The sequence below is a fragment of the Xenopus laevis genome, chromosome 6S, assembly GCF_017654675.1.
Source record: "Xenopus laevis strain J_2021 chromosome 6S, Xenopus_laevis_v10.1, whole genome shotgun sequence".
NCBI lineage: Eukaryota > Metazoa > Chordata > Amphibia > Anura > Pipidae > Xenopus > Xenopus laevis.
The window spans coordinates 62,709,259-62,725,898 of NC_054382.1; the positions used below are offsets into that span (position 1 = coordinate 62,709,259).

The 16,640-nt window shown below is 37.3% G+C and overlaps 1 protein-coding gene across 1 annotated transcript in view; it reads left to right on the forward strand.

Moving 5' to 3' along the window:
* Positions 1-11,393, forward strand: part of elp2.S (elongator acetyltransferase complex subunit 2 S homeolog) — an 82,923-nt gene extending 71,530 nt beyond the window's left edge. The window contains exons 19-22 of the mRNA XM_018269398.2: positions 4,161-4,285; positions 7,090-7,232; positions 9,094-9,198; positions 10,711-11,393. Coding sequence (XP_018124887.1) covers positions 4,161-4,285; positions 7,090-7,232; positions 9,094-9,198; positions 10,711-10,867 — 530 coding nt within the window. The 3' untranslated portion in view covers positions 10,868-11,393. The remainder of the gene's footprint in view (positions 1-4,160; positions 4,286-7,089; positions 7,233-9,093; positions 9,199-10,710) is intronic.
* Positions 11,394-16,640: the final 5,247 nt, after the last annotated feature.

Sequence of the window (16,640 nt, forward strand, 5' to 3'; positions counted from 1 at the left end):
GTCCACAAGTGGAGTACACCTTCAATCACTAGAAACCAGAGGGACATGATCAAAAATAATAAGAGTAATACTATCTTAACTAGGCTATGTCATCTCAACCATGTGTAATATATCATAGAGGCATTTTTTAAAACAACAAAATCAAAAAGATAACTAAAATGTCCTTGCAACGTGAACTATTTTTTCTGGATGTTTTTAGTAAGGATAGCAACTGGAAGAGAACTAACTCCTGTTACAACACTACTGTTGACTACAGTTATATTTACACTTAAAGGAGAACTAAAGCTTAACTAAAGAAGTAGGCTAGAAATGGCTAGAAACATTATGGTTTTGGCTTCTGTAACAGCCCCAAAGCTACCATAGCTCTTTCGCTTTAAAGATTTGTGCCTCCAAAGAAGCCTCTATAGCTCCCCATCTTTTCTGCTGGGTCAACTTATATTACAGGCCAACCTCATTTTCTGCTTTATAATTTGTGACAACCCCTAAGCTTAGCTTCTCAACAGCTGCTCAAAGCCCACAGATGTGAGTGTCGCAGACACTTTCCAAGATGGTAACCCCCTGTGACAAGTTTGAAGTCCTGGATCATTGCTGCTATTGAGAAGCTGAAACTTTAGGCTGCTGCAATAAGTTCAGTATATAAAATGACATTTTCAGCCATATTTATTTTTAGGGTTTAGTTCTCCTTTGAAATCCTCTGAAAATGTTTAAATTATTAGAATTACATTATAGAATTACATTATAGAATTACATTATTACATTCATTATGCAAATAAAAATAAGAAAACTCCGTTGATGTGTGGAGGGCCCCTTAAAGCAAATGTGAACAACATTCCAGGGCCTGAAGGAATACACCCTAAAGTACCTGCAGCTAGGCTAATCAGGCCAGTCGGTTTGTTTGCGGCTTCTCACTCTGTCACAGAAGAATTATTGAAAGATCACATGAAAGATTATTTTTTGGAGAAAGGAATCAGCATAGTTTTCTGAAGGACAGAAAAGTAGTAAATTGGACAGTTTGGTTGCAGTAGATCATCTTTGTTGACCAAGAATATATTTATTTAAATATGTATATTTATTCTCATATACACATGTACATAAGTATTCCTGGTTATAAGGGTTCTTTAACGAAAGAGATAGTTCAATCAAAATATATATATTTATTTACATACCTACTAACACATATCTACAGAAATACACATAAAACAAGTTACACTACTTAGAATGTATAACAAATATTTACAAAGACAATTAGAAATATGTATATGTTTGATCTAAATCCACTGCCTCTCTTATGTGTCCTTTTTTAAAAATGTGCATATTTGTATTAAAAAATTAAATCGTGATCATGTCAATGCTATTTAAAAATATTATGATTTGAAGTATTCAATCAGTACATGTATGGGGTTATTTATAGGGATGCACAGAATCCACTATTTTGGATTCAGCCGAACCCCTGAATCCTTCACAAAGGATTCGGCCAAATACCGAACTGCATATGCAAATTAGGGTGGGAAGGGGAAAACATTTTTTACTTCCTTGTTTTGTGACAAAAAGTCACACTATTTCCCTCCCTGACCCTAATTAGCATATGCCAATTAGGATTCGGTTCGCAGGGTCGAGTTTTTATTCCAAAAAAAATTACGATTTTATAGTAAAAAAAAATTTTCACGTTTTTTCTACTATAAAATCTGAATTTTTAGTGCAATAAAAACTCAAATTTTTCAAGATTTATTATACCCCAATAATGGAAAAAGTCTGAATCTGAAAATCCAGTATCTCAGACCTGCCGAGGTTGTATATTAGTCAATGGGAGAGGTCTTTATCCTATTTGGAATTTTCTGCGGTCTGTGCTGGAATTAGCCCGAAAAAGCTTTTCAGGAAAAAAATCTGAAAAAAAATTGGTCTTTCAGGAAAAAGCCAGAAAAAAAAAATTCTCTCGATTTCGGGTTTGTTCCCGATCCGATTAAATTGTGATTTTTTTTTAATAATAAAATCGTGGATTCTACTTTGGTCTGACTTTTTTAATTAAAACTAAAATATTAAATAAAAAATAATAAAGGCCCGTAATGTGTTTTAATGAAAATAATGTCCCGCCAATATTATATACCTTCACGTTTCACAACTAAAACAGATTGGATACCTTCCTTTCCTAGAGTTTGGTAAAGTTGATACAAGGGCATCATTTATTTTCATTAAAAGAAAAATTATGTTTTGCAAGAGTGAAGGAGACTATGAACCCCCTGCATAGATCACACATTATGTTACTGAGAACACTGCAGATGTTAATTTGTATCTTATTGTCAGATGAGACAAGACATGATGGCCTTCATATATCATCATTGTCAGCCTGAAGAGTAGACAAAATTGCTTAACGGTATGTTTGGAAAATTTTTCAAAACTGAAAAGGCGATAAGCACCAAATCACTGCACCCATGACTCGAAATGATGAATGTTTGTAAGTGAATAATTAAGCCATACAAATTAAAAGGGGTCTGTTACTTTTACAATAAAAAATCCCCTAAACTGCAGTAGGTTTTTAATAAAAATTTCTCTTATCAGTTTTCATACATTTTTACTTACATTTGTTTTTAAATCTAATAAGCTATTTGTGAGTTCCCCAACCCAACTTTATTCCAGCTGCAACAAATACATTTATGCTGTAAGTCGCTGACCGATTTCACCTCTTAAAGGAGAATTAAATCGTAAAGTAAAAAAAAAACCCTACTCCCCTACATAGACCCCTCTCCCCCCACCCTAGCAGCTACCACTGGTAAATGCCCCAACCGTTTACTTACCCCTCTGTGCAGATTCTGTCCAGCGGAGTTCACAGCAGCCATCTTCTCTTCGGGAAGTAAGTAGCGTATCAGTGCATGCGCAGTTAGAGCAATATTTTGTTCCGCAACAACTGCGCATGAGCCGAAAGTCACGGAAATTGCCGAATCGCCACTCTCAGAGTTAGGGGAATTTGCCCGGGGTAGCAGCTAGGCTGGGGGGGGGAGGTCTAAGTTGAGGGGTAGGGTTTTTTTTTTTTTACTGTTGAATTCTCTTTTAACTGACTAACTTATTCCAGCATCAGTCAGCAATTTTCAAACTGCAATGACAGTTGGCATGTTCAAACAGTTGTATAATTTTAACGTATCCACTACAGCTTTGGTGCATATTTGTATCACTGTCCGTTTCTTTTAAATAATATCAGTCAACACCATACATTATGCTTAAAGGAGAAGTAAAGCTTAACTAAAGAAGTAGGCTAGAAATGTTGTAAATTATGTTCTGGGCTTTTGTACCAACCGAAGGCAACCACAGCCCTTTAGCAGTAAAGATCTGTGCCTCCAAAAATGCCCGAGTAGCTCTCCATCTTCTGTTATGCTGATTCACTGCACATGCTCTGTGCTGCTCTTTCTTACTGAGTTTAGGAACCAAATCATAATATACAGTACACATAGAATATAAATATCACAATATAAGGCTAATTACTTAATACAGATAATTACTGCATGGCAGCACAGAAACCAGTGCAACTAGCATCAAAATTTAATAATCTGCCTTGTAGCATCAGTTTAGATTACAGGCCAACCTCATTTTCTGCTTGATAATTTGCAACAACCCCTAAACTTAGCTGCTCCAATGAGCATCTGAGTTTCGCAGACACTTTCCAAGATGGTGACCCCTGTGACAAGTATAATGTTCTGGATCATTGGTGCTATTGAGAAGATGAAACTTTAGGCTGGTGTAATAAATTCAGTTTATAAAATATGACATTTTTAGACATTCATTTTTAGGGTTTAGTTCTCCTTTAAACGAAAAATGAGTACAGATAAAGTTACTGTTTAAACATACATCATTATACTGTAAGTTTACAACAGTTATAATTATCTGGTTTAATACAGGTGCTTTATGTCAAAACTATACAATTGGTGTCTTTTTTTTTTTTTTTGAATCACATTATAATAAAATTTCACATCACACCTTTATTAAATTCCTCCTAAAACTACTCAAACGCCACATAATTTTAACCAAATTCTCTCCACATTGGCCTTTACATCTTAACAGTCCTGCTTTGTTCCCCCATATTAGTCTCCACATATCTGTTTAGTGATACTGTTTTTGTTGTACATATTTGTCATGGCTTTATATCTAATTTTATTTTTTCTTTCTCTAAGCGGAACCAGCCTTTAGTTTACATACTTATACTGACAAGAATTCAAGTGTACATAGTAGGATTATTTGGGCATGTGACTGGACTCCAGATAGCAAGTATTTTGTCACAGGAAGCAGAGATAAAAAGGTAATTGAACCAGTTTGGCTTTGTTTATTTTTTCTAGTTTTCTAACTTACTTTACTTAAAGGGGCTGTTCACCTTCAAACACTTTTATCAGTTGGTTTCAGACAGTTCAAAATAAATAGTTTTTCCAGTCACTTTCTATTTGTGACCGTTTTACTAATATTGAAAAAATTTCATTTTTCACCTTCTAAAGGAATACATTTAATTGATACATTTGTTATCCATCAAAGGCAGCAGTTAGAATTGATACAATAGTTGCTAATATTCCAAAGATTCTGCTGAGAAATGTATAACTAATTGTAACTAAATGCAGCAAATTGTAACAGTTCAGAATGCTTCTGGATCACTGAGCTGCCAAACTAAAACACCAGAGACAGCAACATGAAACTTTTTGGGAAAACTTTAAAAAGTTAAAGATGGAAAGCAACTGAAAAAAGTTGTTCTTGATGGTGAACAATCTGAAAACAACTCAACTGAAAGAAGTGTGTGGAAGGTGAATATCCCCTTAATCAACTATAATATCCAAAATGTGTCCAGATATGCTATGTCCTTATTTGTATGCATACTGTGTTTAAAAAAAAAACTACATTCATCCAGGTCATGATATACAGGGTCTAGTGGAGATAAGTCTAAAGCAATGGGAATTTTTCTGGTATTCTAGTGTCAGTCGTGCTGTGCTGAAGGTGGATCTAACTGAGCCATATTTTAGTCTCCACGTTGTATGGATCCATATACTCTTCACTACACTAAACAGCATTGATCAGTTTTCTTATTTTTTTTTTTTTTTTTTTTTGGTGTTGTTTATTTTGGGTGTACCAGCTTCTGTCTCAGCAAACCGTTCAATATAAATATTGCTATTGGATGTCACTGTATTACCCTACATGGTTTAAAATACCCGGTAATTCCCTACCACTGTAGAAGCCTTGGATGAGTGGCAAAAAGTTTTACGAATACTCAAAAACTCCACTTGGCTCAGACTTCCATCTCTATTTCCACTAGATATTGTAAACCAAGCGTATAGGATCCTATTATTCTGGGATCCTGTTTAATCAGTTCGGCCTCAATCCCTTAAAGGGGAAGGAAACCTAGTTGGCGCAAAAACCCTCCCCCCTCCCGTGTGTTGCCCACCCTCCCTCCTCCCCCCCTGGCCTACCCGTCCCGCTGGGCAAATGCCCCTAACTTGTTACTTACCCTTCTGCGCAGGTCCTGTCCCGGAGTTCACAGACGACATCTTCTTCCACGCAATCTTGTTCCTGCTTTGAACGGCGTTTTGGCGCATGCACAGTAGGAGCATTTCGCCGGTACGGATCTTCTGCGCATGCGCAGTAGATCGTACCGGCGAAATGCTCCTACTGCGCATGCGCCGGTCAAAGCAGGAAGAAGATCGCGTGGAAGAAGAAGTCGTCTGTGAACTCCCTGGACTGGACCTGCGCAGAAGGGTAAGTAACAAGTTTGGGGCATTTGCCCAGCGGGACGGGTAGGCCAGGGGGGAGGAGGGAGGGTGGGCAACACACGGGAGGGGGGAGGGTTTTTGCGCCAACTAGGTTTCCTTCCCCTTTAAAGACTTAGGAAAAACCTTTCTTGTGCAGTACTGCTTTACTTGTCAAAGTGACTCATGGGGATCAGCTTACAATCCAAAAAACACAGCCATCCAGCAAGTCTGTTTTTATCTTAATTTCTCTTTGGCTGACGAACTTGCAGTAATCATATGATGCCTCTTATTTTTGTTTTTCTTTAACATGCTAATAATCAGTTCTAGAAGAAGAATTACTTTATATTAAAGGGTAGTATTTTTGCATATTGAAGTTTGATATTTAGGTCTGTTTCTGTTTTGGTAAGATTTGCAGGCAACCTAGCAGAGATAAAACTGTTTAGTGATAGTTATAAAAACTGGGGTCTGACTACTAATGGAAATTTCCAGTTCTTCTAAACATGTATAATATATCAATCAATAAGACTTCTACTACAATCTAAGCACTTAGTAAAAGGAAGTATTTTACTTCATTAATGCATTTATTGATTTTAGTGTATTTTGAGCTGCCATTATCCTTTATATATAAGAATTTTAATTTGTTTATGAAGTTAAAATAAATAGTAGTACAACAGTCCCATCAGTAGGGCATTACTTTTATAGCAGAAATATAGTTAGATCAAGTGCTTCAAATATAACAACGATTGAGAATCACATTATATTGTGAATATATACTTACTGTTGCCTTAAAAGTAGATTCTTAAAACTTGTTATATTTAGGTAACTTGCATGATAGCAAAAGGTCCATCGTGCTATATGATTTTATGAACACACAACTCACCAGTAACTTAAAATATCCCTATACTGTAACTTAGAAGAATGCAGTGTCCACTTTGTATCCAGCACTCAAACATTTTATTGGAGTACAATATGTGCATCTCCAGCCTTCCAACCAGCCATTGATATGAACATGGTCATTGTGCCCACTGCTTCCATTAGTGCTGCTTCAAATGTTTTAAGATGAGTGCCAAAGAACCCTTTGTGAAAATCGGCTTGGTTAGTTACAAAGTAGAGTTCGAATTCATATCAATGGTCATACAGCTGTTGAACTTCATATCCTAATTTCTCTAGTAAAAGTCGATGCTGTTGTTTTTTAAAATAAATCACAAATATTCATTAAAATTATTATAATGTGTAAGGAGAAGACCATATATTGGGCAAGACCATATGTAGAACCTTTCATGTATGTCAAAAGAACGGTGTACGTGATCATTATTTACATTCATTGTAGTAAAAGATTTTTAAAGGCTAAACCTTTTCATCTAATATCTTCTAGGTTATTGTTTGGGGTGACTGCAGCCTTCCTTCTGTAAAGGAAGAAAAAGATTCTGCACTTATTAGGCCTTGTTCTAGCCTTCTAGATACAGGAGACTCTGTCACAGCTGTTAGTGTCAGTCAGGTACTTGCACTGGATGGAAGGTATGTATTTGCATCATCAGTCCACAATGCTTTGCAAAAAATATTCAGAACTTTCACAAAATTGCAAGACTTTCCTGCATATCCTACAATGAAACATTGTTCTCAGTGATATATTTATGTAAAAGCACTGAAACATAATTTTTCAACATTATTTTCGAAAAGATATGTAAAATGTAAATTAAAAAAAATAATTTATATTTTTTTTTTGCATAAATATTAAATGCAGACACTTTTATAGTATATGCCAGATGGAAAGTGATTGGGGCTCATTTTTAGACAGAAGTTCTTGTGGTTCAGGTTAGTTGGATGACACTCACATAACTGGGTTTTTGGGTAGTTACACAGTTTTCCAGGACTGTGACTGGGCCATTGTAAGGCTATCACTTTAGAACAAATATTATTTAAGATGGGACAATTATCTGAAACAGAGAGCCAAATTAATAATGCAGTGGCACAAGGACATGCGTCACATGTGTCCTCCCTGCACACAGGTATAAAGTGGTGCGTGAAAGTTTGTGAACCCTTTAAAATATTCTATATTTTTAAAAGAATGTGACCTTAAAAATATTCTGATTTTCAAATAAGTCCTAAAAGTAGATGAAGACAATCTAATTAAACAAATATAAAAGTTTATATATGTTCATGTATTCATTGAAAGAAATTATCCAATAACATACCTGTGTATGTCAAAAGTAAATGAATCTTTAGGATTATCATATAATTTGAAAGTGAAAACAGAGTCTGGTGTTTCCAGTCAATGGGATAACAATCACTCATTTCTCCTCAAAACACAGAATCGGGCACAATCCACTGAGATCCACACCAATATTACAGCTAATAAATAGCATTTTAAATGGTAGAGTGAATTATTTTCAATATAAACAATGTTATTTAGAAATGAAAATTAAACCATAAAAATCACATCACAGAATCCCTCTAATGCCCCAGTGCACAATCGGTCAGGCATTTCCTTTTGCGCCTGCCAGCCAAAAATATACTATTGTGAACTGCCATAGTTTAAAATGTGCATCATTAAAGGGATACTGTCATGGGAAAAATTTTTTCAAAATGAATCTGTTAATAGTGCTGCTCCAGCAGATTTCTGCAATGAAATCCATTTCTCAAAAGAGCAAACAGATTTTTTTATTTTTTCAATTTTGAAATCTGACATGGGGCTAGACATATTGTCAATTTCCCAGCTGCCCCAAGTCATGTGACTTGTGCTCTGATAAACTTCAATCACTCTTCACTGCTGTACTGCAAGTTGGAGTGATATCACCCCCTCCCTTTCCTCCCCCCCCCCGCAGCCAAAGAAAAGAACAATGGGAAGGTAACCAGAAAACAGCTCCCTAACACAAGATAACAGCTGCCTGGTAGATCTAAGAACAACACTCAATAGTAAAAACCCATGTCTCACTGAGACACATTCAGTTACATTGAGAAGGAAAAACAGCAGCCTGCCAGAAAGCATTTCTCTCCTAAAGTGCAGGCACAAGTCACATGACCAGGGGCAGCTGGGAAATTGACAAAATGTCTAGCCCCATGTCAGATTTCAAAATTGAATATAAAAAAATCTGTTTGCTCTTTTGAGAAATGGATTTTTAGTGCAGAATTCTACTGGAGTAGCACTATTAACTGATGCGTTTTGGAAAAAACATGTTTTCCGATGACAGGATCCCTTTAAATACTGGATGCACTATGTTATATACTGCTGGGGAAACTGTGTTATACCATGCTGGACATTACTAAAAGGTTTTAGCATTTCTGTTATAAGGATTTTTTATGTATGGAAATCTGATTGCACTACCTATAAAACATAATAACGTGTTTGATAGCCATCTTATAATTTCATGTTCCGTAGCTATATTATAGCTGTTGGTCTGGATTGTGGAAAGATTCAACTGTACAAATGGAAACACAGTGGAAAAGTGAATGATTGGTCAAAATGTTTGGAGATGGACCAGAGGTTAGTGATATCCATGTCTGACATAATCATATTTACAGTACATTTTGACAGTTTTTTGAAGGTGGGGAGAAGAGCTAAAAAGCAAATGAGAAGGCAGTGTATTATTGAAAGAAAAAGAGATGTGGGGCCCGATAGTATTGTGGTTGAAATAGATGAAGAGTTTGCAGTTTAAATTATTGACTAGACGGGGGAAAGAATGCCATTAATGTTGATAATAACCTTGCCAATTCCGCTATATTTAATACCTTCAGGTTATGACAAGTCAATTCCTCTCAGTTGGCAGTAGTGAGATAAAGTACACTAATTAGGTGAATGACAGCATTTGAATTTGCAGCCCAGCTGAGTCTGACATTTTGCAGTTGTCATGCTGATTCCATGCAACCAATCTATTTCTACATAGATAAACAGATATATATCATACACTGCAGATACTATAGATATATAGAGGTATGGTATCTCTTATCCAGAAACCCATTATGCTGTAAGCTTTGAATTACAGAATAGCTATTTCCAATAGAGTCGATTTTAAGCAAATACTGTACATTTTATCTTTTTTTTTTTTAAGATATTTTCCTTTTCTTTGTAATAACCAGTACCTTGAATTGAACTACGCTGCATGTATCCATATTGGTATCAAAATAGTACTATTGGGATTTATTTAGTGGTTAAATGATGCAATATACCAGACCAGGTATGGTGTCCACATTACGGGAAAATCCCTTTTTCGGGAAAACAAGTCCCAAGTATTCATAATAAATATGGGGTGTGTATGTGTGTATAAAAGATGAAGATTTAAGAATTGCCTTAAAAAATGGTTGAGTGCAATCTTCTATATATGTAAAGTTTATTCAATGCACAGCACTAATTTTGATTGCTTTAAAAAACAGGCAACATTAATGTTTTAGAGGTATCCAAGCCTTGACTGAATAACAAGCATAGCAGCTATTTAAGCACTTAACCCATCACTTAACTTAATCACATGATATTGCTACTTTATTACAAACAGTGGTTAAATTGAAATCCATTATATCCTATGGAGTAATCCACATATATTGTCCCCATCACTGTAGTAAAATAGCTTACAATAAATGTAGGACATAAACAACAATGTTAAAAGAAATGATTAAACAACAAATTCCCAAATACTGAAAGTACAGAAAAACATATCGGTCATTGTGTGCACAATCCATTTAGTGTCTATGAACAGGAAGTAATACCTGTTTTCACTTGATTAAATACATATACTGAGCTACTACATGTCTTTTGTGTGATCTCCCCATTATAGAGGGGACCACAAAGACAGCGAAGAACATAGGCATAGTCGGTATTGCAAGAGTAATTGTCCCATGTAGCAATGACGCTAATCCTGTAGAAAAAGAGTATTGAGTACAGAAGCCACACTAAAAAATCCCATTCTTTTGTGGTCCCAGGAATGTAAACCTCACCTGTTTTGGCATAGGTAAACACACACATATATGTATATAATGTTTTATTTGTTTGTTTTTCATTCAGCCTTAGTCACACCCTGACTGTGAAGCAGCTTTGTTGGAGAAGTTGTTTGGGACGTGCAGGATACAATGATATTGATAATGGAGACTGGCTACAGTTGGCAAGCTGTGGGGCTGACCACTGTGTTAAGATATTTGATGTTTACAGAAAAGCTCTATGATGAATTCCAAGCAATTAATGTGTTTTACAGATGTGAGAACAGTACCTTTACTGGCCTCAACATGCCTTCAAATAGAACAAATACCATTGTATCGCCTATGATAATGTTGTAATTTACCCACATGGACAGTGAGAACCACACAGACACACAACATAGTGATGAAAAATGGTTTCTACATTTGTGTATAACATCATTTGGAGGAGTATACAATTTTGCCATTCTCTGCATTTTGGAACACTCATACATAAACATTACATCTGAAAGTTCTATTCATTAAATACAAAAGTATTTATTTATTTTGAATGCTGAATAAAAAATTCTGACTCATGTGGGGGAAAAATAAATATAATTTATGTACACATTCTGCTTTTTTAAATAAAGGAAAACAGAAAAGTGCTTTTTAAGCCTCAGTGCTGTTCTGACATTGTTTAATATTTAAAAGTTTCAGATTTCATATTTGTTTGTTTTGCTAAAATCATTTATACATTTTCCTTCAAAAGTACCATTAAATAATAATAATGTTTAACAGAATATTAACACTGTCTTATCTTTTTTTTTTTTTTCAAAATATTTTTATTAAACAAAAAGGAAAACATCTTCATAGAAGTGTACAGTATTTTCACATTTGGCATAATAGATCGCAATATACAGAAGAGGACAGTATTGTATAGGACACATGTGAAAGTCATCTCCAGTTAACAATCACTCAGAAAGTGTTATCCCGCACCAGGAAATCAAATGGCATATTGTACACAATAATCTGGAAGTGATGAAAAATAAGAAACATAAAACTCAATACAGCTATACACACAAATGAGTTTCAGCACATCAGTATCAACATCTCAAATACAGGACACCCTGAGCAGACATAACAAAGTGGAATGTAGAACATCCTAGAACAATATGGCTAGGTAAATAAGGAAGGTAGCATGAGTGGCGAAATATGTCAACTAGAAAGTACCTCCTGGGCTACATCCCAATTGCCCCAAATGTTATTAAAGCGGTCAATTGTGTCTTTACGTAAAGCTGTTAAAAAGTCCATCCGTCTGACATATCGAATCCGATTTAACAACTCTTGTTCAGAAGGTGGGGATGACCCCTTCCATTTACTGGCTATGCAGCACCTAGCCGCTGACAGAATAGAATTTGCCAGTCTCTGCAGTGGAGTTGCAACATTAGTTATGGTATCCCCTAAGACAAATATAATCGGATCTTTAGGTACAGGTGAGGAAAGCACTTTTCCCAACCATTTACTCACAGAATCCCAGAAGCCTAAAATCACCGGGCACGACAAGAAAATGTGTAAGATAGTACCTTCCCCAGTATTGCATCTCCAACATGTGGGAGAAGAAGTTTGAGGAAACAGTTTATGCAGTAGTGCTGGTGTATGATACCACCTCATTTGTAATTTGTATATATTTTCCTTGATAATAGTGCATATAGAACTTTTTGATGCATTCTCCCACATTCTCTGCCATCTAGGCAAATCTATATTACATTACAGATCAGCCTCCCACTTTTGCATGTAAGCATGTGGATGGGTTTCCAAATTGATGGAGTTCAACAAATAATACCACCGTGATGTTAGCCCTCTTTGAATATAACCTAGGCGGCATAGTGCTGACAGCGGGTCAACGGGAGGTAGTATGCCCTTAGGGACAATAGCTAAAACAAAATGCCTCAATTGAAGATATCGAAATCTCGAAAGGTTATTTTCCCCCGTGACTAAATTACAATCCTGGTAGCTTTTCAACTTCCTAGTGAGTGGGTGAAACACCTTAGAAAGTTGAAATAAAGTAATGGTTAAGTTAGGAGATATATTAGTGTGTTGCAAGTTCGCTGACAAATCTGGATTACCCCAAAGAGGTAACAGTGGAGGTGGGGTGGGTAAAAGTTTATGTTTAGCTATTGTTCGTTGCCATAAGGTTAGTGTATGAAAGGTCGGCCTCAACAGAGTAGGGTAGCAAGGAGGTTTATGTGTAGTCCATAAGTAATAAGCCAGATGTGGGGTATGACAGTGTGAAAGTTCCAAAGACGCCCACTTAGTACGTGGAACATAATCAACCCAGTCCATTGCCTGTTTAAGTTGCGCAGCCTTATAATAATTTGACAAGTTAGGGATTGCTAGCCCTCCTTGTGTATGATGGGCAAACAATGTGTGACGCGCTATACGATGTCTTTTACCCGCCCATACAAAGTTCATGATCGCCCTTTGTAATTTATCTATTGCTGATTTCGGTACCATCAAAGGCAGGGTGTCAAAAAAAATACAAGAGTCGCGGAAGTAGATTCATCTTAGTTGTGGCTATTCTACCCATCCATGATAAATTATAAGTATGCCACGTTTGGAGATCACGTTTCAAAGCTGTCAAGAGGGGCACATAATTCTGTTTATATAAGGAAGTATAGTATGCTGTAAGCTTGATACCCAAGTATTTGACAGATTCTAAAGGCCAGCGGTATGGGAAGTTAATCTGCAAAAGTTGTAGGTTTGAGCCCGTGATGTGAAGAGGAAGTGCCTCAGACTTATCATGGTTGACTTTATACCCTGATATGTGTCCATAGTTCTCCAAAATCTGGTGAAGGTTTGGTAAAGAAGTTTGCGGAGAGGTAAGCGTTAGCAAAATGTCATCTGCGTACAGTCCTATCTTAAATGTCTGTGTACCCACTACAACTCCAAATATGTCAGGGGATTGACGTATGGCTGCTGCTAGTGGCTCAATACATAAGGCAAACAGAAGTGGGGATAAGGGACAGCCCTGTCGTGTACCATTATCTGCAAAGGCTGTGACAAGACCCCCGGAAGTTTTACCTGTGCAGAAGGCGTTGAGTAAAGGGATTGCAAGGCTGAAATAAAGGGGCCGTGAAATCCCATACTGTGAAGCGTCCGAAACATAAAACTCCACCGCAAGCGATCAAGCCTTTTCTGCGTCTAAACTAAGCAGAAGTGATGGTATCTTATGTTTGTTAATATAATCAGTTATTGATATCGCCCTACGGATATTATCACTCGCTTTCCTTCCCAATATGAAACCCACTTGGTCCAAATCTATCAATTTCGGGAGGATAATATTCAGCCGAGAGGCTAATAATTTAGTGAATATTTTCAGGTCAGAGTTAAGTAATGCAATGGGACGGTAATTGGCACAGAGGGTATGGTCTTTCTCCGGCTTCGGAATGAGGGTTATATATGAGTTGAGCACTGTATTAGGTATTGGTAGACCTGACATCCAATCATTAAATAATGGAACCATATGCGGTAATAATAATTCCTGAAATGTTTTATAGTAGCCATATGGCAGTCCATCCGGACCAGGTGACTTATTTGCCGGCATGCCTTTTAACACCTCTAGAAGTTCCTCGGCAGTAACCGGTTTGTTAAGAGATTCCACGTCTAAGGGATCTAATTTAGGGAGACTGGCATTAAGGAGAAACTTGTCCTGTTTCCGCAACAATGTGTCACTACCCCCTGCAGGAAATAAATTATATAATTGGGTATAATAATTATGAAATGCCTTGGCAATATCTTGTGGTGCACTAACCAGCCCTCCATTAGTACGGATAAGCTGTGGGGTTTGGAGAGCCTGCTTAGTTCTAAGTTTATTCGCCAACAGTGTGTGTGCCCTATTGGCTTTTTCATAATAGATCTGTCTGTACATAGTTAACAGTTTATCCGCATCCGCTATCTTCAAATCTCGCAATGCATTTCTTAAAGAAATAATTTTAGATAAGGTATGTATCGTTGGGTAATTAGCCTGTCTCTTCACCTCCTTTTGTAAGGCTGCCGTGAGCTGATCATATTGTAAAGCCTTATTCTTCTTAAGAGAAGAAGAAGAAGCGATGCATATTACCCGTATGACAGCCTTATGTGCCTCCCAAAGTATATTTTGCGAAGACACCGAGGGCTGGTTAATAAGAAAGTACTCCTTCAGTTGAGTAGCAATGTGGTCCCTGACAGCTGGAGACTTCAACAAATGATCATTCATCCTCCATTGAGTTTTGTGGGTATGCAGTTTGGTAGTGTGAACAATCAGTTCTATCGGAGCATGATCCGCCCCCATGAAATGGGAAGTAATTTCGCAGTATAATCCAGAGAGGTAAGTGGAGATGTTAAGAATATATAATCTATCCTAGTGTGCACTTTATGTGCATGCGAATAGAATGTATATTCTCTAGAAGAGGGATTTTGGAGCCTCCACACATCTTGTAAATAATAGGAACGCAATAGAGTTCGGAATTGAACAGAAGTCCGATCAGTAATCGAGGGCGGTAAAGAATGATGGAGGGCTTGTCTATCCCTGGACGGGGAATGAATCATGTTGAAGTCTCCAGCTACAATCATATTTGCATTGTTAAATGAAGCAGTCTTTAACAGTACCTTCTTAAGGAAAGCTAATGGTCTCTTATTCGGCACATACACATTCAACAAAATCACAGGAACAGTACCCAGATGTCCAGAAAGGATAAGGTAATGACCAGAGGGGTCAGCTAAATGTGTCGAGCAAGTAAAATTACTATTTTTATGAATCAAAACAGCGACCCCCGCTTTTTTCGTGGGTCCTGACGCTCGGTAACAATGCGGGTAATCCCTATGCTTAATATACCAGGGATCAGACTGCCTATGATGCGTTTCCTGAATACAAAAAATGGAGGAATGCAAGGATTTGAGTTCCCTATAAAGCAAAGCTCGTTTGAGCGGGGAATTCAAGCCATTGACATTCAATGAGGTAATGTTAGCCATTGAAAAATTTGGGTGGGTCATGCAACTTATCCTTCCAGACTTGGACTACCAGCAATGGCAAATATGCAAAGGTAATGAAACATTTCCAACAAATAGTGTACCACCTAAATGCATAAATAAATACCAGAAACCATTTACGAAAACATGTCAGAAATCGTTTAACCACCCTCAACGCAATCTGACAAGTCAGACGATCACTGGGACATCCAGGAAAAAAAGGGATTAGTCCAGCCACAGGGCTCATTTGTGTGTGCCATAAAAAAAATAAAAAGAGTAATAAAGTAAAAAACGGAACAGAGTCAAAATAGAAAAACCAACTAGAAAATTGAAAAAGTTCCCATCTTGCCAGCATTATCAGTATGGAAAAACGAAACCTGGTGACCCTTCAAGGCCTCAGCAAGTGGAAGACGAGAAAGTGAGCGGGGTTACCCTGCTCGTGGTGGGTGAGATGGTGTGAAGGCCTACCAGTAGGCAGATAAGTTGAATAGGAGAAAATCACGTACATCCGACTGCAATCATGGATGATGGGTATCAGGGGGTCGTGGTGAACAGTTAAGATGACCATGTCTCCTACGTTCAGCAAATCCAGAAATTAACACAAAATTGTATGGGCCAGAGTCCTCATGTAGGCGACGTCGGCGTAGATCTCTCTGCAGGAGAGCCTTGAGTGCGTAGCGGCTTTGGCGATACTGCGGTCCACAAAGGAGAGGGCCTAGAACACGGTGGAGAAGGAGCTTTCGTGGGGAATCTCTCCCTCCTATCCCCAACTGTGAGAGTAGTTGGGAGCCCAGTTTGGGGTCCCGAAGCACATATTGACGCCCATCTTTAGTGACAGTCAGTCTGAATGGGAAGCCCCATCGGTAGTTTAGATGATGTTCACGCAATTTCTGCGTAATAGGCTGTAATAATCTCCGTTTTGCCAAGGTGGTCAAAGAGAGATCATTAAATATTTGTATAGTTGCACCCTGATAGGAGAGTTGTTGTTGATTACGGAGCTTCTGTATAATCGAGTCTTTACTCTCAAAATAGTGA